The 25,718-nt window shown below is 37.7% G+C and overlaps 1 protein-coding gene and 1 long non-coding RNA gene across 2 annotated transcripts in view; one reads left to right on the top strand and one right to left on the bottom strand.

Annotated features, from left to right (window-relative positions):
• The window catches only part of GAD1 (glutamate decarboxylase 1), a 32,427-nt gene extending 8,538 nt beyond the window's left edge, over positions 1 to 23,889 (top strand). The window contains exons 4-17 of the mRNA XM_032693029.1: positions 308 to 469; positions 1,174 to 1,416; positions 4,101 to 4,191; positions 8,734 to 8,846; positions 10,263 to 10,378; positions 10,481 to 10,560; positions 10,764 to 10,818; positions 11,891 to 12,007; positions 12,166 to 12,230; positions 15,572 to 15,650; positions 17,244 to 17,393; positions 17,637 to 17,744; positions 18,454 to 18,543; positions 20,149 to 23,889. Of these exons, the coding sequence (XP_032548920.1) occupies positions 308 to 469; positions 1,174 to 1,416; positions 4,101 to 4,191; positions 8,734 to 8,846; positions 10,263 to 10,378; positions 10,481 to 10,560; positions 10,764 to 10,818; positions 11,891 to 12,007; positions 12,166 to 12,230; positions 15,572 to 15,650; positions 17,244 to 17,393; positions 17,637 to 17,744; positions 18,454 to 18,543; positions 20,149 to 20,322 (1,643 nt within the window). The 3' untranslated portion in view covers positions 20,323 to 23,889. The remainder of the gene's footprint in view (positions 1 to 307; positions 470 to 1,173; positions 1,417 to 4,100; positions 4,192 to 8,733; positions 8,847 to 10,262; positions 10,379 to 10,480; positions 10,561 to 10,763; positions 10,819 to 11,890; positions 12,008 to 12,165; positions 12,231 to 15,571; positions 15,651 to 17,243; positions 17,394 to 17,636; positions 17,745 to 18,453; positions 18,544 to 20,148) is intronic.
• On the bottom strand, positions 4,618 to 8,099 carry LOC116789316. Its single transcript, XR_004357981.1, has 3 exons — positions 7,876 to 8,099; positions 6,497 to 6,564; positions 4,618 to 4,731 (listed from the first exon to the last, which is right to left on the bottom strand). It is a non-coding gene; the product is annotated as an uncharacterized LOC116789316 (long non-coding RNA).
• Positions 23,890 to 25,718: the final 1,829 nt, after the last annotated feature.

Genomic DNA, 25,718 nt, shown 5'->3' with positions numbered 1-25,718 from the left:
CCTGAACTCTCTTCCAGTGGCTGATTACTGAAGTGGAATCTGTCTGATCGACTTAATAAGAATTTACCACTGCACTAAATGACGAAATTTTGTTTTTTGCATGGCTGCGTTTTTGCAGTTGATGGCATTTTGAACTCTCCCTCCTGGAGGCAAATAACCTCCATAAATACTCTTATTCCTGACCTCATTAGTCAGATCTAGAACTAACACCGCTTTTAACTGCTGTCTAGAGAGCTGCTTTAGATATTTCTAAACATGTTGGGAAGTGAGAAAACTCTGACCTGTGCACCTTGCAATAATAATGTAGGGTTCCTGCAAAGGACCAACAGCCTAGAAGACAAGAGCCGGATTGTCAGCTCCCTGAAAGAAAGGCATCAGTCCTCCAAGAGCATGCTGGCTTGTGAGAACAGCGAGAAGGAATCCAGGTTCCGGCGCACCGAGACAGACTTCTCCAATTTGTATGCCAGAGGTAAACACTTTACAGCTTTTCCTTGCTTCAGCTCAGGCACGTCCCTTAATAGTGTTGCCCTCGACTCCCTTGAAGTGCAGCCACACTCAGACCGTGCTTTTGCTTGGTCGTTTTTGAAGGAAGCTCTGTGTCTGTGTTTGTTGTGGCTGTACTGACAATGTGTACAAGTTTGCTGAAGTGCAGTTTTACGTACTTCGGACTGATCCTCTGCAGCTCAGCTCCAGCAGTCCTTCTGGGCTTACTCCAGATCCAGCATCCGGGGAGAGAGTAATTTTATATTTTATGTCCTCCTTAATAAAATAGCAATGAAGTGGTCTGTGACTGCCGGTACGGGGCCATTGACAAGAGTAGGGAAGGGAAATGAATCCTTTTGTGGGACAGAGGTGGGGACGTTGCAGGGGAAGGGCAGGTGCGCATTTGGGTGCTTTCAGACCAAGGAAAGTGAATGCCTCGCACTGCATAGCGTTAGCATTGCAGGGTGAACTTTTTGACAGAGGCGCCATAGAGGTGCCTCTGCTGTTACCGTGGGTGACTTCGTATCACCCTTCCCTGCCGGGCCAGAGGGACTGGGAGCCTGCCTCACTGCAGCCAGGCTGCGCTGGGGCCACAGCTTCCAGGTCCTTGAAGCACTTCAGGCAGCCGAGGCTGGTTCATTTCCGCTTCTCTTTCCCAAAGCAAATGCTGACAGCTGCTTTGCCCCACAGATTTGTTGCCCTCCAAGAATGGTGAGGAGCAGACCATGCAGTTCCTTCTGGAGGTTGTGGACATCCTCCTCAACTACGTGAGAAAAACATTTGACAGATCCACCAAAGTGCTGGACTTCCACCACCCGCATCAGCTTCTGGAGGGCATGGAGGGCTTCAACCTGGAGCTTTCGGACAACCCTGAGTCCCTGGAGCAGATTCTGGTGGACTGCCGGGACACGCTGAAATACGGAGTGAGGACAGGTAGGTTTTTGCACACTACTTAGTCTCTCCTGGGACTTTTCTCAGGCTCGCGGTGAAGTGAGAGGGATTGAGCTCATGGAGGTAAGCCCACATCCTCTCCACATCCGGGACCGTGCTTGCCCAGAGGCTTGGCTCCAGGGCTGTCTATGGACACTGGAAATGTCTCTGCTCAGAAACTTTAGTTACTGATGCTCTATCTGGAGCAACGGGTAGACCTCCGTGCTGTTTTCAGAGCACAGAAACAAGTTTTTAAGACATAATCTCTTTCACTTGATGAAATGCGAGCTGTCTGTATCTCCGGGGAGCAATATCATTAGGTAAATGAGAGCATAAATGACACTGAATTTGCAGTTTTTCTTCTTTATGTTCATCAGACGTTTAATGAAAAAGAGACTGAAATCCTAGGAATCATCAATAAAAGAACCCTGTGGATTTCAGCCCATTACCCAGGAGCCCTGCCTGTCCAGGTCCTTCTGAATCAGACAGAAATACCGGTTTATAATCACTTCTTTTACTGAGTGAGCTGTAGCCAGACTCCAGAGCAAAGTTAAGGCTCTTTCAGGCTATCTGGCCTTTTACATCTGTATCCACGGAAATCTCTGCTGGCAAAAAGCCCTGACTGCTCTACATACCCAAGCAGGTCAGGAACAGGAGTGATAACGGAGCGGGTGCCGTTTCTCCCCTCCCCAGTCTTGCTCAGATGTTTTGGGCCAGCTGCCCTCTTGAGCACCGCTCTGTTCAGCGCCCAGAGCGGGCGGTAGTTTCCCCCCGGAGCTGGAGTGGCGAGCGGCGGGAGCTCGTACAGGGAGGCTATTGCCTGGCAGTCTCTGGCTGGGCTGCTGCGAGCCACGGCTCCTGAAGGGCGAGGCACAGCTTTCTGCGGGGGTTAGTTATGCAGCTGCGAAAACCCAACGCAGTGCATTCAAGGAACAAAATCTTGAAACTGATGTGACGTCCTATCTTTTTTTTTTCCCTATTTACATGGTGGTTTGATTTACTCACAGGAGTCAGGAGCATACTTTGATTTTGTACCCTTAATCAAAGGGGAGCACATTTCGCTTCCAAACGCGTGGGTTGTTGAACAGGTGACAATCAGCTGAGCCAGAGTGGCTGCGCTCTGCGTGCTTACACCTTTACTCCGCTATCGATCGCCCCGGCATATCGAGCTACCTCCTCCCCTCACCCCAGCCTCCCCTGGAGCTCTTGTGGGACCGGCAGGACCTGTCCCCGGGAGCTGAGAGGCAGGTATCGACCAGATATGAGCTCGGTTCAAAGCAGTACCTGGTGCAGCTTTAAAGAGCTGCTTGGACCGTACGACGCCCAGAACACACGCCCTGTCTTCCCAGGCTCCCGGGGCTCACATTCTCTCTCCAGGCGAAGCTCCCTTTAAAGCCACCGGTGTTGAATTTGCAGCACAGCCTTAGGAGACCGTGGGCTCGCTAACAGCTTTGGGAGGTCAGGGAAATGTCGCTTAAGATAATTTCTCAGTCCGTGATGGCAAGGGAGAGAAGAGCTGATTTGTAAAGCAAACAGCTATGCCATGGTGGTATTTCTGGGCTCTAGCCCTGAGCAGCTGGCTCCCCGGGGCGAGAGCTGCCCGGGCGCGGCGCACCCTCTTCGGGAATTGTCGCGATGTGGCAGCGCCGGCAGGCTCACGGCTCCGAAAGGTTCCTGCTGACATCGCTCGAAGCAGATTCGCATTTACTTCTTCATGTCAAAAGATGCTGATTTTCCCAGCGTTGAGCCGAATGCGACGTGACAGGTCCCTCTAGACGTCGAGCGCTGACCCCCCTCTAGGGGGCTGTCCCTCGTGTGCTATCTGCGTGTCCTTTCCCAGAGAGCAGAGAGAAGGTTTAAATCGTGACATCTCCCACCTCCCCTCAAAGCCCGTTATCAGGTGTTAGAAATTTCTTCGTTTCATGCTAGGAAAGTAGGCACTCAACATTATTGCTTATAAAAGTTGTTAAAACAACTCCGGCTGAAATACAGGAATATTATTTACTTCGGCTCTACAGCAAATCCTTTGTTTAAGGAAGTGAATCCTAGCTTTTAAACCAAGTGGGCAAGGGACCGAGCTGAGGAGGTCTTGGAGGACCCTCTCACACCGCCGCAGCGGGTCGTGCCACGCTGGGATATTCCCGCCGAGACCTCGCGAACGCTGCTCCCGTGGCCCTGCAGCTCAGGAAGCGACTGGCTCCTTCGCACCCCTCCCTCACTCCTGCAGTCCTCGATCTAGTGGCTGAGCCTTCCTCTGTTTCCTCATTCGAATGCAAATGGACCCAGCACCTGCAGATTGTTTCCGCCGAGGGTCCCCCACAGCGTAACTTCGACCGAGTTCATAGCACGACCGAGGTTGGGAGGGGGTTCTGGAGATGGACTAACCTTGTGCGGGTCCCGGAGGTGTTTTGCAGGCTCAGTCTGCTCTGAGGTTTTTATTTTAAATTTTAAACTCTAATGATTCCGTCCAGGAGCTCCCACCATAGCGGTTTTTCAAGTTTGTAATAAGACATCCGTGAATGTTGGCTAAGGGTCTCCCCATAAGCAAGACTTGCTTTGAAAACTTTGCTGCAAGTTTTATGACTGAAAAACCTGTCGTTTCTGTCAGAATAGTTGGACGGTTTGAAACTGAAACCTGCGAAACACCATTGGAGTCTGTTCTAAATTGCTCTCAATTCTCATTCCAGGTCATCCTCGCTTTTTCAATCAGTTGTCCACAGGACTGGACATTATTGGCTTGGCTGGGGAGTGGCTGACATCAACTGCTAATACAAACATGTAAGGAGTGCCTCGTCAACAGCGTCTGTGACTGGTGCTTACAGGGGCTGCCGTGTATCATGGTAGATATGTGTTGTCACAGACATGAATAATTTTCATATTTAAATGATGATTGTTGCATCTTCAATAAAACTGTCTCATGTTTTTCTTAATGTAGCAGTAATACAGTGAAAATAGTTATACAAAGCTGAACAGTTTTACATTTCTGATAAATAGAAATGCAAATATCCCAGAGTACACGGTAAGCAAAACATGATTATTCTAATATAATAACATGAAAATTTTTTTTCTTTTGGACCAATCTTCTTTATCTTTTTCTGGTTTTTTGGTTTTTTGGGTTTTTTTTTAAAGCTTTGTCTCTAGACTGAGTAATTCTACAACTATCCACGTATTAACACTAGAATACAAAATATGTAAAGGTTTATTGTTTTTTCTCCTGTTGACTTCAGAGATAGCAGGCTTGAGGCAACACCTTCTCCCGTTTATGTGCTGGTAAAGAAATGGCTTCTGGGTGGCTTCAAAATGATTAAAAATGTAACACTGAAAAATAATTTGATGATAATGAAGGATTTAGTCTGAGAATAATAAAGTTGTGTATAAGTGAATAAGTGGAAGTATAAAAAGGTAAAAATTAACATTCGAATGTGACCTCAAAATTAATGAAGACTGAAGGTCAACATAAGGTACATTTTTGCAACAAAGAGTGCAATTAATGGAAAAAGCCCCCCCCTAAACAAAAGAACCTTCTAGTCAGTTTTTGTTTAAATTTTGATATCTATATGCTCAAAAATGTAATGGGAGTCCAAAGGTTGCTCTCTTTTAGTCCTGTATGGGATGTGTTTTAACTCTAAAGCTACCTCTGTTTTGGGTAGTTCGTTGCTAATTGTCGGAACACAGAAAATGTATCTGCAGATTGGAAAGGAACAGTATTTTCACTGGCCTATCCACGAGTACATGGTTTCTTAAATATACCTGACTACTAACAGTTCTATATAGATTATGAACTGTGCCTGTTTTGTGACATCAGCAATAAAGAACACCTAGGGTGCTCCAGCCAAAACCAGCCTGCTCTTTGTAATAATCATCTGATTTAGTTCTCTGTTTGGTAAAAATTAGTATGAGACATTCAAATTTAAAAGCTAATTGGAAAGAAAACCTAGCAACATATATTTTGATTATTAAATGAGTATTGTGAAATGCTTTACAGGCTTTTAAATGCCTTTTTAAACAGCACAATTAAAAGTGAAAAAAAATTCCAATCACATTTCTAAAAGAAAACTTTGCTTAACAGTTGTTTCTCTGTGACAAAAACGTACTTCTGAATACCCCTTTCCCTTTGACTAACTTACTTATCCCAGTTTATTTATAATTTTGTAAGCAGTGAAATTACACAAATTTGATAGGACACAACGGAATTCGGTTCTGTGGCAGACTGTGACAGGTTTAGGAAATATTGCCAACGGTATTAAGAACACTGCACTCATTCATTCACTTCTTAAAGAGTAACTCTTCTTTTAATTGAGGTTGCTTTTTCCTTTATTTGTTTTAAAAGTAAATTTAGTTTTAAATTGAGCTAGTTCTGTAAAGCTAGTTTCTGACTCATTAATACTTTAAACAAGAACATATCTTGAAAATACTTCTCTGTGAGCGTGACAATTTACTATCTGTTTGCTTGTGTAAGGTCTAGTAAATGCAAAATAATACATTGGCTTTCTTTTTTCAGCAAAGCAAGGTCAACATGGTGTGCTTTCAAATAACAGTAGTTGCAAGTAAGGCTAAAGCAAGATGCTTGTAAAATATGATTCAAAGAACTGACAGAGAAGGTTATTAAAAATAGCCAAAATCATCTCTGTGAGCTCTGGGAAACATATTATTTGTTTTGAACAATGGTCCAGCACACAAGAGCAGGCTTTGACCTTTACCTAGAAACTGTTCTAACCTATTTCAGCTACATAAACACGTTGCACACAAGTGACAGTAGCACTGAATTATGGCAGAGAAGGTTTTCCATTTGCTGTTTTTTCTTTTTTGCAGATAAACAATACTTAAAATGTTTAAGAACAATCAAAAATAAGTGTTTTCTTTTACAGATTAAAAATTTAAATTATCATTAGAAAATATTACTTAAATGTCATTGTGAAGATAATATATAAAATTAAACATAATAAGCTTCCCCCATTGACTTGGACATAATGCATCAATGTGCTATTCATAGCACTAATCATGAGACCTTCAGGGTGGAAATTTCGGAAGCTGCCATTATTCATCCAGTTCTAGGGTTCTGCAGTACAAGGCATTCTCTCACCGTGCAGCAGCCAACTGGGTTAGAAAGCAATAGTATTATCTGGAAGTTCTCTTTGTGCCCACTGTTAGCTGGAACATGAGAATTATATTGGTGTTTTCAGTATTATGCATATATGCTTATGAAAATACAGCATGGAAACTCGATGTACAATGCTTTATGCTTATTCTCAGAATGCTTTTTACATACTGGCAAACAGGAGAACAGGTAGCTAGAATGATTTGGTCTGATAAAGTGATTTGCTCTTTAGATGAGAGCAGAATGAAGCCAGCACTGGCTTCTATTAAAAAAAGCCATTCATTTATTCTATCAGTAAAGATCTGACACTTGGGACTGTTCTAGTTAATTCATAGAACTGCCTGTAAAGGTTGTAGCTGTATGAAACATCTAGCGAGTGTTTTTGTCAAGAGATTGATTCTGAAGTTGGATCATCCCTTCTAAGCCAGACACAGTTTTTGGCTTTACCTGAGTTTTTCAAAATCATTTAAGTTTAAAACAAGCAGGTTTGAGTGAACTTTAGCAAGATGTGATTTGTAAAATCACAACCATCATCTAATACAGCTGCACTGGCTTTTATTTCCTGTCAGTTTTTGGAAAATCAGAAAATAATTACAGAATAAAATAAGCAAATACTATTTTACTTGTATTTGAGTATATTAAAATTCCCCTTGTGAAGACTTGATATTTTATATACAAAAAACTTGCTTAATGTTATATATTTTTTCTACAAGCCTATAAGTCTCCTGGAAATTATGTAGGGATCAGTGTGCAAGGTCTCAGGACAAAACTCAAAATTTTAAATATTTAAAGTATTTAAACTTGTGGGGAAAAAATTCATATTGACTTAAACATATCTTGTATTGAATTACAGTGATCTATGCTCTGCCGAGTTCCTGTTGACTTCAGTTGATCATTCTGCCTAAATAAAGATTGGAGTATGTTTTAGTCTTGCAGTGCTTAAAACCAAACCAAACCAAAACTCCCCACTGTTAGCAGACGTTGGTTCATTAATTTTGTCTGTTTGTAAATAATGGCAGCACCCAAACTTCAGATCAGTGTTCAACTGTCTCTGGCAGTTCTAATGATAATAAAAGCAAAATAAGTATTATTTTGGCTTCTGGAAATAGCAATTACAACAATTAAAGAAATTACAAGTGTTTAATCTTAAAGGAATGTTTTAAAAATGGTGGTGGTATTTCTCTAATGGACTAAGGACACACAAGGATTGAAGAAAAAATTAACTGTTTAAGTAACCAGTGTAACTGTAAATAAAAAACAAGCTTTTTCAGACACTTGTTTTCTTCTTAATATCACCTGCTTCCTTCAAGTCCGCCATACTTATTCTTAAAATATCATTTTGGTATTAAAGAGACAACACATACATTTTGATGAAATTATTCAAGTGGAAGACATCAGTCAAATCTGAAGTGTCAGGATGTCATACTCTTATAGCCTCCTTTAGAAATCATAAGCTGATTGTTTTGTTTCTCTCTGCTTCCTTTTTTTCCCTTTTTTTTTTTTTTCCATACAGAGCAAGCAGTTTGTTTACAGCAGTAGCAATTTATCCATGTACCTTGATCACCAAAAGTGGTTGTATGGCTGTCACTTTCCATCCATGTATCTGACTGTGACATCAGGGCATACCAGGCTATGTAATGTTTTTTTCCCTCATTAAGTGGATACAGTAGTTGACTGCTGACTTGGTTTCGGTAATTGGTAATTAGAAAATCATCATTTATAATTACTCTTGACAGTTATTGATCACACTGTATTGTAGAAATAAGTTGTCCTTGGAGATCATCAACAAAATAAATCCACATAATTAATTGTACTTAGACTTTGAAACCCTAGCTCAATACTTCTAATTATGGTCGTGTTTAGCTCAGTGAAGTTCACTGTTTTTGTAAAGATTTGGAAGTATGTTATTCCACAAGTGTGGAACTGGCATTTTGGGAAACAAGTGTTTTACACAGTCTTGTACAGCAGTCAGCAGGCTATGATGATGAACATTAGGTCTTACCTTCACTATATAGAAATCTGCAACTAACTAATACTGCAGTTTTTATTCACCAGTACTGTTTTCCTGAGGATTTTTGCTTGGGTAAAGGTTGCAGTATCAGGACCCCAATTTATAGGAAAATCTAGAGCATTTACAAAGAATCATAGACTGAGAGTTTATTGTGTGTTTTTAGAATTTGTATCTGATTTTGTTTGTTTGTTTATTTAATTTATCCATGCAGGTTTACCTATGAAATTGCCCCTGTTTTTGTCCTCATGGAACAAATAACACTTCGAAAGATGAGAGAGATAATTGGATGGTCAAGTAAAGATGGTGATGGAATATTCTCACCTGGTGAGTTTTTCTTCTCTGTTTTTATGGCTTGACTAAAACTTCAAAAGGTAAAATAAACATAAACTGTGTCTGAATATCCAGACAATCTACAACACAAAGCAATGACTCAGTTATTTAGAAGTAGGAATGTTTTGTTTAAACATCCCACAGAAAAGCTGGGGGAAAAATTATCTCGGAATATGGCTACGTATTATGGCTGGTCAACATTTTAAGACTTGATCATGAGTGCTGGTGCGTAGTTGGGCATTTAAACAGTCCTTTTGCGGGCTTCATTTCTGGAGGTGCTGAGCAATCACAGCTCCTGCTGACCAATAGTTCTTGAAAATCATGTTCTGACTTCTTTGGTGGACAGTGAGGATTTGGGCTCAGAGTCAGGAAAAGGCTGTGGTGTCACTTTCTGGGACATATTGTCTGGGATATAAACTGACTGAGTTCACAAGTATGATTCCCATATAAAGACCAAGATAAAGTGTCTTCCCATGAAAGTGACATAAAGGCAGTGAGCAGAGACAGAAATGACTGATGATAAGCCATGTGGAAGTCCTGAGCCAATGTGTGGACAACATGGGCACCCAGCAGAATTCCATTTTCTGGGTTTGGCATGAGGGGACACTATCCTGTTGCAGAGGATAAAGGCCAACACCACCTCCATTTGAAAGAGCCCACATAAAGTCTAGGAACGCACACTTGCTTGATGTCCAGTCCTATCTGCTAGAAAAATACAGATCTTTCTCAGTGTTCTCATCAGTAAGAAGTATTAGAAGATGATGTTGTCCTAGACTTATGGATGAGATTGATCTTCCTAAAGCTTGAGGTCCCTAAAGCTTGAGGTCTGCATCAAAGAACTGACCTAATTGTCCAGGGCTCTTTTTAACAGCAAGAAAATTTCTCTCAATTCAAATTCTCCAAAAGTAAGTGTCAAAATACATTAGCTGAATTGTAGCCTGTGAAGTGCCTTTCCCATAACTGACCCTAAGGAAGTTTACAATAACTAGCTCAGCTGTAGAAATGTACCTTTAAGCCATCTACTTCTATGTCTACAGTAAGATGGGATATATTCATCCAATATGTGACGTTTCTCCAGCCTCACACAAGTTGATAAGTTGCTGTTGTTCTTGCTAACAAGAAGTTGACATGCAAAAGCCGCACAATGAAAGCTGAATTTTTTCGGAATGCGTTAGAAAATGTTAGCAGTTGAAAGAGGTGACAGATAGGAAATTCTGACTATCACTGTGACTTTCCAGAGGGTCTGTCCTATGCTATTTAGACAGATGTGTGTGCCTTTCAGAAATATACTTCTTCATAGTTCACTGCCACTTTCACTGCATTATGCAAATGAGACTTGTATGTCTTTGGTATAATATGCATTTTTTTCATTATCACGATTTTATTATTCATTCATTTATTCATTCACAGGAGGAGCCATCTCCAACATGTACAGCATAATGGCTGCACGTTACAAGTATTTCCCTGAAGTCAAAACCAAAGGCATGGCTGCAGTCCCTAAGCTGGTTCTCTTTACCTCAGAGCATGTGAGCTTAATACACTGCTAATTCCTAATTTATGGATGTATGTTGTTAAAATACTTCATCATTAAACCACCATCCTGTTTAATGTTCATATGTTTGCTGCAGAGTCACTACTCAATAAAGAAAGCTGGAGCTGCACTTGGATTTGGAACAGACAATGTGATTTTGATAAAATGCAATGAAAGGTAGGGTGAATGCTAGGGTTTGATAGATTAAATGTGTTCATCTGTTAAATTTTTTGTATTGTGTTTAAGGACTGATTCAGTACAGTGTGTCAAGTTACTAATGGCCTGTTGAGAAAATCCTATTAAAGTATTTCAGCTGTAGGTAGTATTTCCATATGCATTCTTTAATTTTCTTTGTCTTTCTGTTTCTATGATAATTACAGAGGCAAAATAATACCAGCTGATTTGGAGGCAAAAATTCTGGAAGCAAAACAAAAGGTTTGTGCTCTTAAAAACTAGTCCTTAAATGCTTGGCCTAGTAAAATTACTCCTTCCTTTGAAGCCAGAGGGCTGACATTAAAGAACACATTATAATGAGATATAAATGTCATCATAATATTTTCAGATGCTTAATTATACATTCATGTATTGTTTAGGGAATTATCTATATGTCTTGCTAAGGTTTTCATTTTCTGTTTAAAAACAAGGTATTTTGAACTCTTGAACCACATTCATATTTCATGACTTTAAAAAATAACTTTCTGTGGAAATATATGGAAAAAAGCATGAGAACACGAAACTAAAGCTACTTTTTTCCAAAATTCAGACTTTAGCCAAAACCATAAAAAATTCTATAGAACTCCAAAAAAATCATATAGATTTCCTGTGTGAGGCTGCAGGGTTGGTAAATATAGCCAGTAAGCTTAATTTTTTGATGCATTAATTATTATTTCTTGAATCATTGCAGTGAAAAATCCATTAATTTTGTACAAAGTAAAGAACTTAGAGCAATCTAGATTATTAATTTTTTATTTCTTGACTTCCTTACATTTGAGCACTCTATGAAATTGCAGTTCACATTTATTTCATTTAAGTCAAAATTGTCTTTCTTTCATCTGATAGTTCCACATTTATTGCTTTTGTTTTGGATTCCTTTGTTCTGTTTATTAGTAGATAAGGACTAAAGGAACAATTTCAGGCCTTCAAATCGCAACTTACTGATCACATTTAATTAATTTTCCCTTATAGTGCTGTAAAAGTCACAACTTTACTTGGCTATTGCTAGTCTTTTAACATCGTTTGAATCTCCTCACTGAAAAAGATTAGACAAAATAATATTCTTTATCTTCTAACTAGTTAATTTTGTGAAGTTACAATACAATAAAAACAGAGGTTTTCTTACCATGTATATGATTAGTTAGTTTCTTAGCTTATGTGTACCTTTCACATGGGAAGAAAAACTCTTTTAAGGCTGGCAAATGAGATAACAAAGTTTCTGATATTATTTTCCCTTTTTTTTTTTCCTGAAAGAGGTTGGCATTTATATTTAATATTTTTATTTTTATTGTAGGGATATGTTCCTCTTTTTGTAAATGCAACTGCAGGCACAACAGTATATGGAGCCTTTGATCCAATACAGGAGATTGCAGATATATGTGAAAAATACAACCTCTGGCTCCATGTAGATGTAAGTAACTAAAAAAGTGCTGCTATTCAGGCAAAAAAGGATTTTTTTTACACGTGTTTTTTCTTGAATTAAAATATTTATTACTAGATTCTGATTAATCTTAAATATGTTGAGCTTTTTCAAAAAAATGAGTCTTCTCTTTTTTCTGTCTCTTCCAGGCTGCCTGGGGAGGTGGACTCTTAATGTCCCGAAAGCATCGTCATAAATTGAATGGAATAGAAAGGTACTACGTGTGCTTATTTGTAATACTGTTATGCAAGTACCTTCATAAGGTACATGACACTTCACAAATTCATGACAATATTAATTTGCTACATTAAGGAATTTAAATTAAACAAAAGTGAGACAGACAGGAAAGGTTTAGACTGTGAAGATTGAAACAATACTACAGAAGAAAACAGTGATGTACCATTGTGTGAAAGGTAAGTTTTCAGCTGATTTGAAGGGGGATAAGGATATTACTTGGCAAAAAGAAAGGAAAATTGTTCTATGCATATCTTTGAAGGGATCATAAGTCTGGGAGAGGATGAAGAAGGATTTGAGGAAAAAATGAAGTGGGAGAACTAGACAACCTCTGAAATGTAGAGCTTTGAGAATAGCAGAAATAAATGAGGAATCCAGGGAAGGTGTTTGAGCATGGATACTCATGACGGGAAGCCATGACATGGTGGGAATTTGTAAAGGTTCTCTCCTGAAAGATGTTTGCAGTTTTTTCAGAAAATAAAGTATTTTCTGCCTGAAAATGAGTGTTCTGTAAATGAAAGTTTTTTATATATATATGTATTTATGTGTATATATATATATATATTTTTATATATATATATACAAACAAAAATACTTTTTTTAAAAATACAATAATGAGAGGAACACAGGGAGACTGAATTAGTAGCAATTTTTAGGGGCACGTTTCAGTACCTGTAAAGCTGGAAAAGACTACAATAGCTGATCCTTTCCTGCTGTGCCAGGGAGAAGACTGAGGTCATTTACAGGGAGGCCAGAAGGGTCACTGATACTCACCATGTCTGAGAGCACAGGGGCCTGTGAGTTACATGAAACAAGCAGGAAACTCTTGTAGAGGCCAGGGTGCAGTCTGCAGAAAAGAGCACACGGGTGTCCCCAGGTACATAAGCCAGATTATCAAGATGCCCACTGAGACCAGAAGCCAGTCTTTAACAGATAATTGATTGAACTCAATTTAATTGAGACAAAGCGTTCGTGTTGATAGGGATGGCGGAGTGAAAGTATGACTCTCTCACTGGTCCTTACAATTCAGACTCAGTAGTCATTCCAGGTGTAGCCTTTGGCACAGTTGTTCCCATATCCAGTGATGACAAGCCTGTAGAAGATACTGTGTTTATAACCCCATGGATGTCTCTAGATTTCCTCTTAAACTACTCTATCATGAAATGCTGCCCATCTGAACAGAAATCAGAAAAGCAATGGAGAACCAGAAACTTGTTTTCCATCATTGCAGATATTAGACTCCAGGGAATCAAAAAATATTTGAAGCAAGCTCTACCCGTGTACTCTTAAATTAGCACCAAATTGCTTCCTTGAGTCAACTGTACTGAGCACCACGTAAAGATGTAAAATGAGTACAGTGAGTAATGCTCTTCCTTAGGGAAAACAACCTTTCCTGGTGTTGGGCATCTCAGACAGTAAGTGAAGAATAAATACAATGTAAAGAATTGTGTACAGAAGGACTGGCAGCAAAACCACGCAGACCCTTCTGTCACGGGGACGGCAGCGTGTGGTGTGGCAGGAGCACTCTGAAGTAGCAGAATCCTATCAACCTCTGCCCAGTCCAATTTGCTAGTCACTCATGGCAACATGTCTAGTATAAGGCCAGCATTGTGAAATAATTTTCTTAAGGTACAGAGGTTTGGTCATAGGAGTTTGGCACACCTCTTTTGACCTGAGGTCAACCCAGAGGTGCTAATTAAGGCTTTAATTTTAAGTAAATAGAGAAGGCAGCAGGCCGTGATGCGTGAAATTATTTCTTTCCTAGTCAGTTATACGGATCTTCAAACACGGGATGGGACCCACGTGTACTGTGTAATTGCCTGTCATGAGCCCAGCTGGGGTCTGTTGCTAACACTCAGGTCATACTTGGCCTGCTTGGAGACACTGGCATGAAGGACTGGCATGCTGCCATGGTGCAGAGCTGGGATTGCCTGTAGTAGGATAGCCTCTGGCTGGCTGGCTGCACCGAGGAGAGAGTGACATCTTCATGTTAAAATAAACCTAATGCTCCTTGCGAAGAGTGACTTAAAATTGTCTTTGTTTGGAACCCTGAAAATTAAATAAATGTGCTAAACCGAAGAAATGGTGTTTTTAAAATGGAAATCAGCTCTTAGATAAATTCATGTTTCTTGATTACTCTATCTGAACTATTTGTGAAGTTTTTTGAAAGATAAGTGCCTCCTAAGTCTGAGCTATGTATCTGCTGTTTTGCACCACATAAGCAGGAGATTTTAGAGGGATGGTGAGCTGCCCAGGTACAGCACAGCCTGCAATGTTCTTTTGACTGAGGGGTGCTGCAGTTTAACCTAGTGCAGACAGAGGTTGGAATCGTATCTAGAAATTAATGGTCCTCATACTGGGGTGAAGATATCACTGTGTTGCTGAAAATGGAGGAACTGTGGTTATATCTGTGTCCTCTGAGAGCAAGGTGTAAAAGAGGAGGAAATACCTTTTAATTTTCTTTCAACCACATTGTAAGAACACATGAATAGTCTGTGAAATACCATTACGTGGTATTTCCTTCTGTGGAAAATGCAGTGAATCAAGGAGACATTTGGCAATTAATTACTTAGGGCGATGAGGTCAATGAATGTGCAATGTTGGCACATTTATTTTAGCATCATCATTAAGCCATCTAGGATAGTATGTTAAAAATACAGAACATCTCTTGTGTTTGACTAGTAAATTAGGGGATCTTGTGCATTCACTTGTATTTACATGTAAAAAGTTTTAAGCTTTACATACAGAATGTTAGGATTCTGATGTAAAGTTTTAGAGCCTTTCAGCAGTCCATGGGCTCAACAAGCTAGAACTGTGGCTCTAGCTGGGAAAGCAGATAAGGATGGAGAGTGTCTTTTCATTTGCTTGCTAGTTTTCCAGCAGCTGTTCAACAAAGAAGTGTATTTTCCCAGAATCCATATTAGTCCCTTAATTCTCTGACACCCCCACTTTCCCCATCAGTACCTTGAAATGAGAGAACACATCAAACTGGTTTTGTTATTTTTGTTAGTCCTATTTCTAGAAGTGGAGTCTTCTGGGGGAGATGTTACTGTATCAACTAATTAATCTGATACTAATTAGCTGATATCAGTAATAACATAAATTAATCACAAGTCTGACATTGCAATGTTAACGCAAAAAAGTTCCTTTCCTGGACAGCATAGCTGGGAAAGAAGACACTTGCGACAGCAATAACCTCCATACTGATATCATCATGGTCAAAACTCCATATATTTCCAGCTGAAAGCAGAAAACAAAGGTGACTGCTTCAGGTTAAGTTTCTGAATTCCAGACCTATCTGAATGTGTAATTTTTTTGCAGAGCCAACTCAGTCACTTGGAATCCACACAAGATGATGGGAGTGTTGTTACAGTGTTCTGCCATTCTTGTCCGGGAGAAGGTCTGCTTTATATTTAATAATTAAACATTTAAAAAAAAAAGTAAATACCAAGCCCTACTTTTTCACAGGGTATTGCAAAATCCATTTAATTTCAGAACTTTATTTGGAAGGAATAATTGTGTGGATTTACATTGTGTTTAGGAAGTTGTTTTATCTTTCCTGGGTTTTTGGGGCTTTTTTTGGTTAAAGCTGTAGGCAATATGGATCAGATCTTTAGCTGTTGGGTCTTTGCGTATTCTAATAGCAATAATAGAGCCATGCTAATATACTTCATCTGAGCACCTGCCCTGCTGTTTCTACGATATACTGAACATACACCTTTGGTCTCAGTACTTAGTAACAGTCTAAACTTCTTAAATAAAAACCAACTTTTTTTACCTTACACAGTGGTTTAAAAGTTTCTCAGTTCTGTTGAAAAGAAAGCATACTTCTTTTATTATGACTCTCTCTGTATTTTAGGGCTTTCATCTAGATTCTTTGTTGTCAGCAATGAAAGCAAAACCAGTGTCTTATTTCTCTTAAGCAATAAGTATTTTCCTTAGACAATAAAAAAAAAAAGAAGTCATATTATCTGTGGATAGGACTAATTATACTGTTTACTAATTTCTGGCATGTCAATTGCTATTAGAAGAGTTTAGTTGAAGAAGTTATCCCTGTGTATAGAACTAGCATGGAAGAGTTGTGAGTTCCAGCCCTAGGTCTGCCATTGCTCTTCCAGTCGATCCATCTCTAAAGCGAAGACTGCAGCACTTATTTCCCTCTATAAAACACATCTATTGGAGAGAAGCACTAGCCTTTGTTTAGTGGCATGCATGCTTATTGTGCTAGCTATGGCAGGATTTTGGCAAGAGTTTTTGTCTTATATGAGAATTTTGATAGGTGTTTTTGTATTTATCAGTTCTTTGAGCTTCCTCCAAAAAACACCAATAAACCCTAAAGGAGATGCAAACCATTTTAGAAATGTCATATGTGTAAGATTTCTGTGTAACATACAGGAATTTGCTCCTCTGTGTTTCCTTCAGCAATTTTTACTGGTAATCCATAGATTTCTATTGGTCTGTGAGCCATATTTATTTGTAAGCAAAAAATGTCTGGTTTAGGTGATTTGTACCTATATTTGTCACTTGTGTTAAGTGTCATAAAGCTAGACAATATACAAAGTTGAAACCTTCAATTCAGTTTTTTCATTTCATTTTGTCCCTCTGTTGCACTGAGAGACCACAGCTGTATTCCAGTGTGTAATTTAACAAATTAGAAATTTAAGTGTTAAGAACATAGCCTTTGAAGTGCACAAAGCTAATATCACAAACTAAGTATCCAAATTAATCTGAGAATGTTTTTAATCTGAGGTGTGGGTGTGTAGGTGTGTAAAACCATATGACCTCTCAGGGACATCTAAGAGAATCACCTTAGCTTATGAAATTATTTTTATGGCTCGAGTTTACAAAACAAAGTCAGTATGTTATAATAAGTCCCATTAAAGAACAATTCTTCTGTTTATGTTTGAAATACTTTTTTATACGTTATTGATGCACACAGTTTCTTATGTACATATGCTATGTAAGTCATATAAGTACATGTTTTTCATTACAGGGTATACTTCAAGGCTGCAATCAAATGTGTGCAGGCTACCTCTTCCAGCCAGACAAACAGTATGATGTCTCCTATGACACTGGAGATAAGGCAATACAGTGTGGTAGACATGTGGACATTTTCAAATTCTGGTTGATGTGGAAAGCAAAGGTAAATAACAAAAGTTTATCTCAAAAACCAGAAATGCATTTATTTAATTTATAAGTCTCAAGTAGAGGTCAAATTTAGTCACTTTTGTGGTATTGATTAACTGTATTTTTAAATTACAAGAAATAATACTGCTAAATGTTTTCTGACCGAAAGTATTTAAAAGTGAAGCCTATCTGAAAAGATGATTGCTTCAGAAGAGAAAAAATAACCATATGATTAATACTTTCTTTCTTTTTTAAACAGGGTACAGTAGGATTCGAAAATCAGATCAACAAATGCCTGGAGCTGGCAGAATATCTCTACACTAAAATCAAAAACAGAGAAGAATTTGAGATGGTTTTTGAAGGGGAGGTAAGTTTTCTTTTATGTATGTAGGAGCCAAATTTGGATGGAATTTCAAAAACAGTCTTCACACTTCTCACAGTTTGTCAAGCCAGTTATGCAAAACTGCTCTTATTTCCTAAAGAACTACATGACTATTGGCATCGGGGCATTGTTTTGGCTAAATGCATGTGGTTTTGTACCACAAATGTCAGTTTTATCTCCTCTTCTCTTCTGCAAAGGACTTCTCAGGTTAGGGCATGAAGATTACCTTAATACAAGCTCCTCATGCTGAGATTCCACATTATTACATACATAACCGAGAATCTGCTCTTTTGCTGTATGTTCTGTTGCTAGTGACACTGCATAAACCCTTGGTTGATAGAATATACTTCATCTCTACATTTGCTAAGGAAAGGAAAATTGAGTTGCTTCTGTTGTGATCCTGGAAAATAGTTCCTCATGAAACTGCATGAAGGTGAAAAGCATTTGCACTTCATTAACACCCTAAATATTGTAAGTAGGACAATGTAAAGGGAATGGAATATAACACAACAGATGCAAGCAGCAGAACTGCAATCCATTTCTTTCAGTTTAACATGCGGGACTGAGAAAGTCAATACTATATTTTGTCTTTCATGCCTGTGCTAAAATACACTGCTGACGAGCCTTTAGCGTGGGATTGACCTGTATTGTTGGGTTTTTTTCAATTGATGTATGTGTTTGGTTCTTTTTGCAGCCAGAGCATACAAATGTATGTTTTTGGTATATTCCTCCAAGTCTCAGGGGCATGCCAGACTCTGATGAGAGAAGAGAAAAGTTACACAGGGTATGTGTCTCTTGTTAAATATAAAAACGTAACATACTCTTTCAACCCAAAGTAGTCTATTTATTAAAAATAATGTATCTGTGTGTGGGCACATATTACAAATGCTGAGATGTCAGTTCTCCATTGCTCATCATGACCTTGATATTTGCTCACTTCTGTCTCCTATTTATACTGAGGCTGAAGTCATGTGTTCGCTATAGAACCAGGTACAGAACATGGTCAATTATTCTTTGATCTGTATCACTTCTGTGCTCGCAAGTGTTACAAATCTTCAAAAAGCAGCTAGGCCTAAAGACATTGCAGTCTTGTTTGGATGGGACAGCATACCAGCAAGAGAAACAGAAGGGCAGATATTTAAAAATACTTGGACAAGTAAAGCACATGGAAACCTGTAAGTCCTCCTCAGGTCTTTATTTGGATTTTAAATGACAATGCATTAATGCATTTCAGTGAAAATTAATACCCTTTGGAGGACCTTGTGATAAATGTATTAGAAGAAGTGAAAGAGGGAAGCGAAGACAACATAGAAGCATCACCAGGAAAAGTATCCTGTTACTTAGGACTTGGGGGAAGCAAAATACATTAATTTTGTAGTATTTTAGACAGACAGAAGTGAAATGAAGTACATTCAGGAGACAAAAGAATAATTTTATAGGTATCAGAAGTAATTGCTCTTTTGTGTATGTGTTAGGGAAGGGAGAAAAATGGGCAAACTTGGGAGGTTTTGTAGCGGATTTTAAATCTGTACCACACTGGGGAAAGAGAACAGAAGAGAATAGAAATTTCTGGGTCAGCCCAATGGCATGTTAGATAAAAAAGTTGCCAGAAAACCCAGAGAATAGAGGAAGATTGAGGTAAAAGGTATGAAGTGGCAAGAGGGATAAAATGTTTGACTTGACCCTGTTAAGTGTTAGAGGACATCATAAAGTTTCCTACAAAACAGCAAAAGAGCCAGACATCTGATCTTGGTTGGCAGAGAGTAGAGCAGGAGAAAGAAGGTCTGGACGGAAAAACTGGGCTTAGAAAATACCAAGTATTAAGACCGTCAGAACATTGTTCCTTGTAACTTAAAGCGAGGAAGTGAGATTGTGGTAAATGCAAAGTACTGCAAAACTACTGGAAGGTTTCCATGGCTTATGTTAGTAGAAAATATTCTTTATGATATAGATCTTGTTGAAAAATTTCTGTTGTTGTCACCTTCACACAAATTGCTTTGAGAATACTCATAATATCCATTACCTTCAAAAAGGTCTGGAGTAGGTTTTCATACAGAGGCAGAAAACATTTCTTCATAACAAAATCTTTAGCACGAAGAAACGATGTGTATATTTAATAGATAAAATTATTACATAGTGAATACTCTAAGATGTTATTAGTCTGTTAATCAAAAAGATGGATATTATTGTTGTCAATTTTCCTTTACATATCCAATCCTACATATTTAGTTTATCAAACTTTTTCTGTTACAGATATTTTTAATAAAAATTAGTGCCTTTTTTTGGCAGTCAGTTTATTTTTTCTGAGTTAAGAAATGCTGTGACATACAAAGAAAAAATAAATTTTTCTTTTCTCTTTCTCTCTGTTTTTTTTTTTTCAATGATAAAGGTGGCACCGAAAATCAAGGCACTGATGATGGAGTCAGGTACTACCATGGTTGGGTATCAGCCTCAGGGTGACAAAGTCAACTTCTTCCGAATGGTCATCTCCAACCCAGCAGCAACTAAGTCTGACATTGACTTCCTCATTGAGGAAATAGAGAGGTTGGGGCAGGAGCTGTAGTGCAGTGGTTTAATTATTTATTTCTCCAATTCACTGTTTTCCAGCACTGGCTATTTTTTTAACCCAGTTCTGCAGAACATGTTTTAAGGAAATTCTCTTTCTGTAAATTCCAATCTCCTAAGACATACTTAAACAAAACAACAATAGGCTACTGAAATATATATGTATTGGTAGATCATATTACTGAGGGAAAATGTATTATCTTGAAGTTGAAGTACTATTGACTCTTACATTGGTCTTGTTTATTGTAGTCAGCAGGAAATTAATAAGTACTAAAATAGCAAATTAAGAACTCTGCACAGTATATATGTACAGTATAAATAAATATATATAATTATATATATACATACATATATATAAAAAGTGGTTATAAGCTTAGATCTAAGCCACAGCATGTTTTCCACTTTAAGAGAATTAACTTTTTCCTTCAACAACTATTTATGTGGATAATGTGCTACAGGTTTTTCTGCCAGACAGAAATAGGCATATAGAAACATTTCTAAAACGTAGATTCTTAGGAGCTAAAGAAAATGTATAACAGTATTAAATCTTATTGTTGGTGCTTTTCTCACGTACAAAACAGCAATCTCTGACAGCACCTTTGAGTAAGATAGTTGTATTTGCCCTTTAGTGTCAAATCAGGGGATAATAGTAGCAGAGTCATTGTAACAGGTATATTATTGCTGTATTTTTAGAGGTCAATTTGTGTAGATTGTGTACATTATTGTTAAATGAATTTGTGTAAAAGGATTTAAATGTAATAGTTTTACAGCAAGATAACTGTTGAATTGTAGGTATCTGAAATATTTGCTTATTTATATGCAGAGATTTACCATGCTGAAGAGTTGTCTTGTATTTTCTTCCATTTGTAATGTAACCTATTTATATATTATTGAAGTTCTAAATAATGTTTATGGTATTTCAGTGTCTTTGTGAGCCAAAGAAAAAATACAAAAATATTAGTTGACACTCATTTAAATCCTAGTGCCCTTAAAATAATATCTTACAGATAATTTTACTGAAGATAAGGAATTCTAACATTGTGTATAGACTGTCAAATTATGAAATCCCTTTAATCTATTAGAAATATTAGAATTTTCAGTTTTATTTATTGTAATGCCAGTGTTCTGAATGCTTTTCTAGTGAATATTGGTTGTTAACCAAGGCCCCTGTTTTTGAGTTTTATTTCAGGACTGATCTCTATGACCATTTTAACTGAATTCGGTGGGACTTTTAGCCAGCATCATTCTTTTATTGAAATGAACTGTCTGTTTGGAACTTATAAGACCCCAAAGTAATGTCAGTATCTTTGACTACAGCTAGCTTGTCCCAACACTTCCAATTGGCTAGGCTTTTCAAATTATAGAGACCAGATTCATCAGCAGCTTGTTCAATTTTAATCACCAGATAATCAATACTACCAAGTGGAAAAGTCCATACTGGAAGCAGAGTAATGGAACAAAAGGGAGATTCAATAATTCTCTGTCTACTGAGTTACTGTCATGGGGGTAAATGGAATATGCTAATTTCAAGTGTTTTCATACATGATTCTGTGGCTACCTTCTATGCAAGCCAGTAATTAATTGCTTTTTCTCCCACCCCTCCACCTCAGTAACAAAATTAAATTATTTTAGTAATGTTCAATGAAATGCGGTCATGCTATGTAGTCTTCACAGCCTCTCTGGCCCCATCAGTCCTGTGGAAGGACAGCTACAGCCAGGAGAGATTTCCATCCTGCAGGTCCCACTGGTGTCCTTCTGAGGATCCTGTCTCGCGTTTTTGACTGTGTTAGCACAGGGAGAAGAAGCTGTTATGGTAAATGCCATATTGTATAGCACAACCTTTCTAGCTTTTCACAGGATTATTGCTTATTCCTCTTCCATAACCTTCTGCAAAATCTTTTGTTGAAATTGAGTTGAATCTAAAAATTATTATAAGTTTTTCACTGTCTTTTAGATTCATGAGTATGACTTTCAAAATAGTATCTACATTGTTCTTTTTATGTCATTAAATCCTAGTAACCTTACTGGTACAGTATTTCTTTCATTAGGTTATTTTCCTCAAGACAGTGTAGTTGGTCTCTTGCCTTCTTGATCGTAAACCTCAATATTCCTCAATTATAACCCTATTATCTGACCTCTGTATTCAATACTTAATATTTCTTGATGTAAACATCCATGTTGCATGACCTCAGGCCTGCAGTACAGAAGTAGTCAGCAAGAACATTGACTTCAGCAGTTAGGAAACTTCCGTAATAGTAAATGCCATTCTTTATAGCTACCAGATATTCATCAAAACTAGACGATCTCTCATTATAGCTGTTTTTAGAGTACAGAAGAGATACATCGTATTTTGATTTACAGACTTCTGCCTGAAATCTGGTCTCTGTCACAGTTTTATGTTGTTCAAAAGGCAGCTACGGAAGGCCTTGGACAGTTCTGTGACGTAGTCAGAAATAGATCTAGAGCTCTTCAGTACATATATAATGTTTTGCTCACTAAAATTTCTGCTTCTTCGTTTAATGGAGTATCTTGTGTTTTCAAGGTCAAAAATCAGAGGTTCTACCTATTGCTCTTGATTCTTTGCAGCTAGGTGGGAATAATGGAGCTCCTCCTGCCTGTTTTGGAAGTGAGACAGTTAATGAAGAGGTATTTTCTCCAAAGACAGGGGACTTAAATTTATCTTCCTACTCTCTGCATTTTATCTTGCCATTCTGCAGTGTTGTGTCCTGACACAGGTGACCACAATTAGATTTTTTGCAAAGCTTTTAATTCTAGTATCAGATTCTGGAGAGTTTTCCTGTTACATGTACCATGTTCCATAGGCACTGGGCTCATGTTAATTAGTGACTTGGTGAGCTGATTTAGCAGAGCAGTTATAGTCAGTGAGAAAACTCATCTGTTTTCTTCTTAGTAGGTAATTTCCATCTGAGTAATATACCACAGCTTCTCAGACTAAAGTTTACCTGGAATTTTCCTGCTTTTTAATCCGTACACTATTGACCGTGAGAGATCAGGATGTATGGATATACAGAAGTATTGACTAATGCAAAGCATTGCAATTCCAGGTGAGTAACTTTGTTTTTCTGAGGTTTAAAATATACTCTAAGGTAGCAATTTTGCCTTTAAAAATCACATGGACATCACCATAAATTTGTGTGGGTGAATTCAGATCAAATAAACAATAGGCAAGATCTTAGCTGAACATGTAGCTGCAGTGCTTATTAACTCACATAATTTTGGAAAAGACTGACCACTGGATAAAAATGAACAGCAGCTGTTGATTTTGAATGAGAAAAGTTCTGATTGTGTAATTAAAGGTAGTTTTTAGAAAAGATAGTTAAATTATGTCATTCACAGCAGACTAACAGAACCAGGGGCCTTGGGAATAACCCAGGATTTTAAAATCATTGTTGACTTAGCTCATACTCTGTTTTTTGAATGGTGACAAATATGAAGAGATTTTTTAAACAGAATCTCTGTTTTGTGGTTTAAGAAATGTTACAGTTATAAAGAAGTTATGCAATGCACTTTTAATTTTTCAATAAAAGTTGATCTTAAAACTGAATAATTTGTCTCATATAATTTTTGTGAGCTCTTTTGTTTCCTTAAGAATATGAGACAAAAGCCATACAACATTATCCCTCACATTAAAAATAGTAAGGCAAATGCTCCGACTAGTATTTAATTTTAATTGTGAATTGAATGTGAGCTTGTACCAACACAGACTGAGGAGGAGCCACAAGCACAGAACCTTGGTCAGTTTGAACAGCACTATTGAGATATTAGTACTGTGTATAACATGAAAATGGTGATCAAAAATCTTGGATTCTAGACCATATTTTGGGGTAACCTGCCATTCTCTTATGTGAGATAAAATATTTTTAATTATTTTTTTTGTATACCAAATATATTGAAAAATAAGAGTACATTTTGAATTCATAAAATAATAATTTTTTATTATATAGACAAATTCTGATTAATTGGTGCTTTATGCAGTATCCATAGAACTGTCATTGATTTTTACAGTATGGAACAAATTTGATTTTGATTGCTTTAGAGTAGGATGAGCATCCTTCATGTAGCATGAGTTTTTTTAAGAACATTTTTCTTTCCAAGTTAAAAATTTTAAGTAGCAAACGATTCATGAAGAAAATACGTGCTGCAAAGAAACTTATTAAGTCAATTAGTGTAGCATGCAAATGGTATAATGTAAAGCACTAAAAATCGTGGAAGATGGTTGTGTTGTGTGAGTATTAAGGAATGTTCAGGTTACGCACAGACTGTTCAATAAAGTGGTAGGACCAAACAAGAGTTTTTGTACTTAGGTACAGCTCACTGTGGTCAACAGAATTACACCTGTCTGGATTTCTCCAGTAGGGTTTTATAACTTGCAAATTGTGACAATTATGCTTAGGGTGATGATACCTGAATTGGGAGTACTGCTTGCTCAAGAACAGCAGCTAAGCTAGTGAAGAGATGAGAAGACACAAGCATTCCGTGAAAGCAAAGGTTAAAAGGAAGAATGGCTGCATAATATGGAAGCATTTGTGTTTCATTAGGTCATTTGAAAGAATCAGACCTCTGGACAAAGCAAAATTAAAATTTTGGTTAGAAGAGAAGATGCAAGCAGAAGTTTTTAAGTAGACCTGGTAAAGAAAGAAAAAAGTTTTGGTTCTCTGTTTTAATAGATCTATCTACTGAGGAAAAATGGTGCATTGTTCAGTAATGATGATAACAGAAAAGTCTGAAGATAAAGTATTACAGACCTTGATTTATTTCTGCTATTTATAAGGTAATCTGTTCAGCATCTGAATGTAATTATTTCAGATAAATGTACTTTGTATGTGTATTTGTGACTGTATTTATATTTCTTGATATAGATGAGAAGAACATGTATATGCATTTACATACTCAGTGTGTGTCAGATGTTTGCACGATGTTGATGGTTCTGTGTAGCTCTTTTCAGGACATCTGCAGAGATTCTTGAAATATAACATTAAACAACTATACCATGAAGAAAATAGTAAATTATTTTCCCTTACCTTTGAAAGTATGTGTGTGTGTTGTATATTTATATGAATTATTAAATCTCTATCGTGTGAAATCCTTAAATTATATACCTTTTAACAGGCCAGCAGTCTGGTCTGTCTAAGAACAGTTGTTTGAGACAGGAACTACTGAACAAAAAATTTTGGCCTTGTTTTATGTGGAAAGGTGTTGTGTCATGACAGTGTGAGCAAAAAATATGTAAGATCAATGCAGGTGGTAGGAAATGGAGAAAAACTAAGTTTAACATCAATAAAGCTTAGAAAAAATGTCACTACAAGTAAAATCAACAAATGTAAATACAATTACTTTAATTTAGATGTACAGAAGCCTATCATCTGTGACCAC

Source organism: Chiroxiphia lanceolata, chromosome 7 (genome assembly GCF_009829145.1).
Source record: "Chiroxiphia lanceolata isolate bChiLan1 chromosome 7, bChiLan1.pri, whole genome shotgun sequence".
In the NCBI taxonomy this organism is placed as follows: Eukaryota; Metazoa; Chordata; class Aves; order Passeriformes; family Pipridae; genus Chiroxiphia; species Chiroxiphia lanceolata.
Note: the sequence above shows the minus strand (reverse complement) of the source record. Positions and strands in the feature narration are given on the sequence as shown.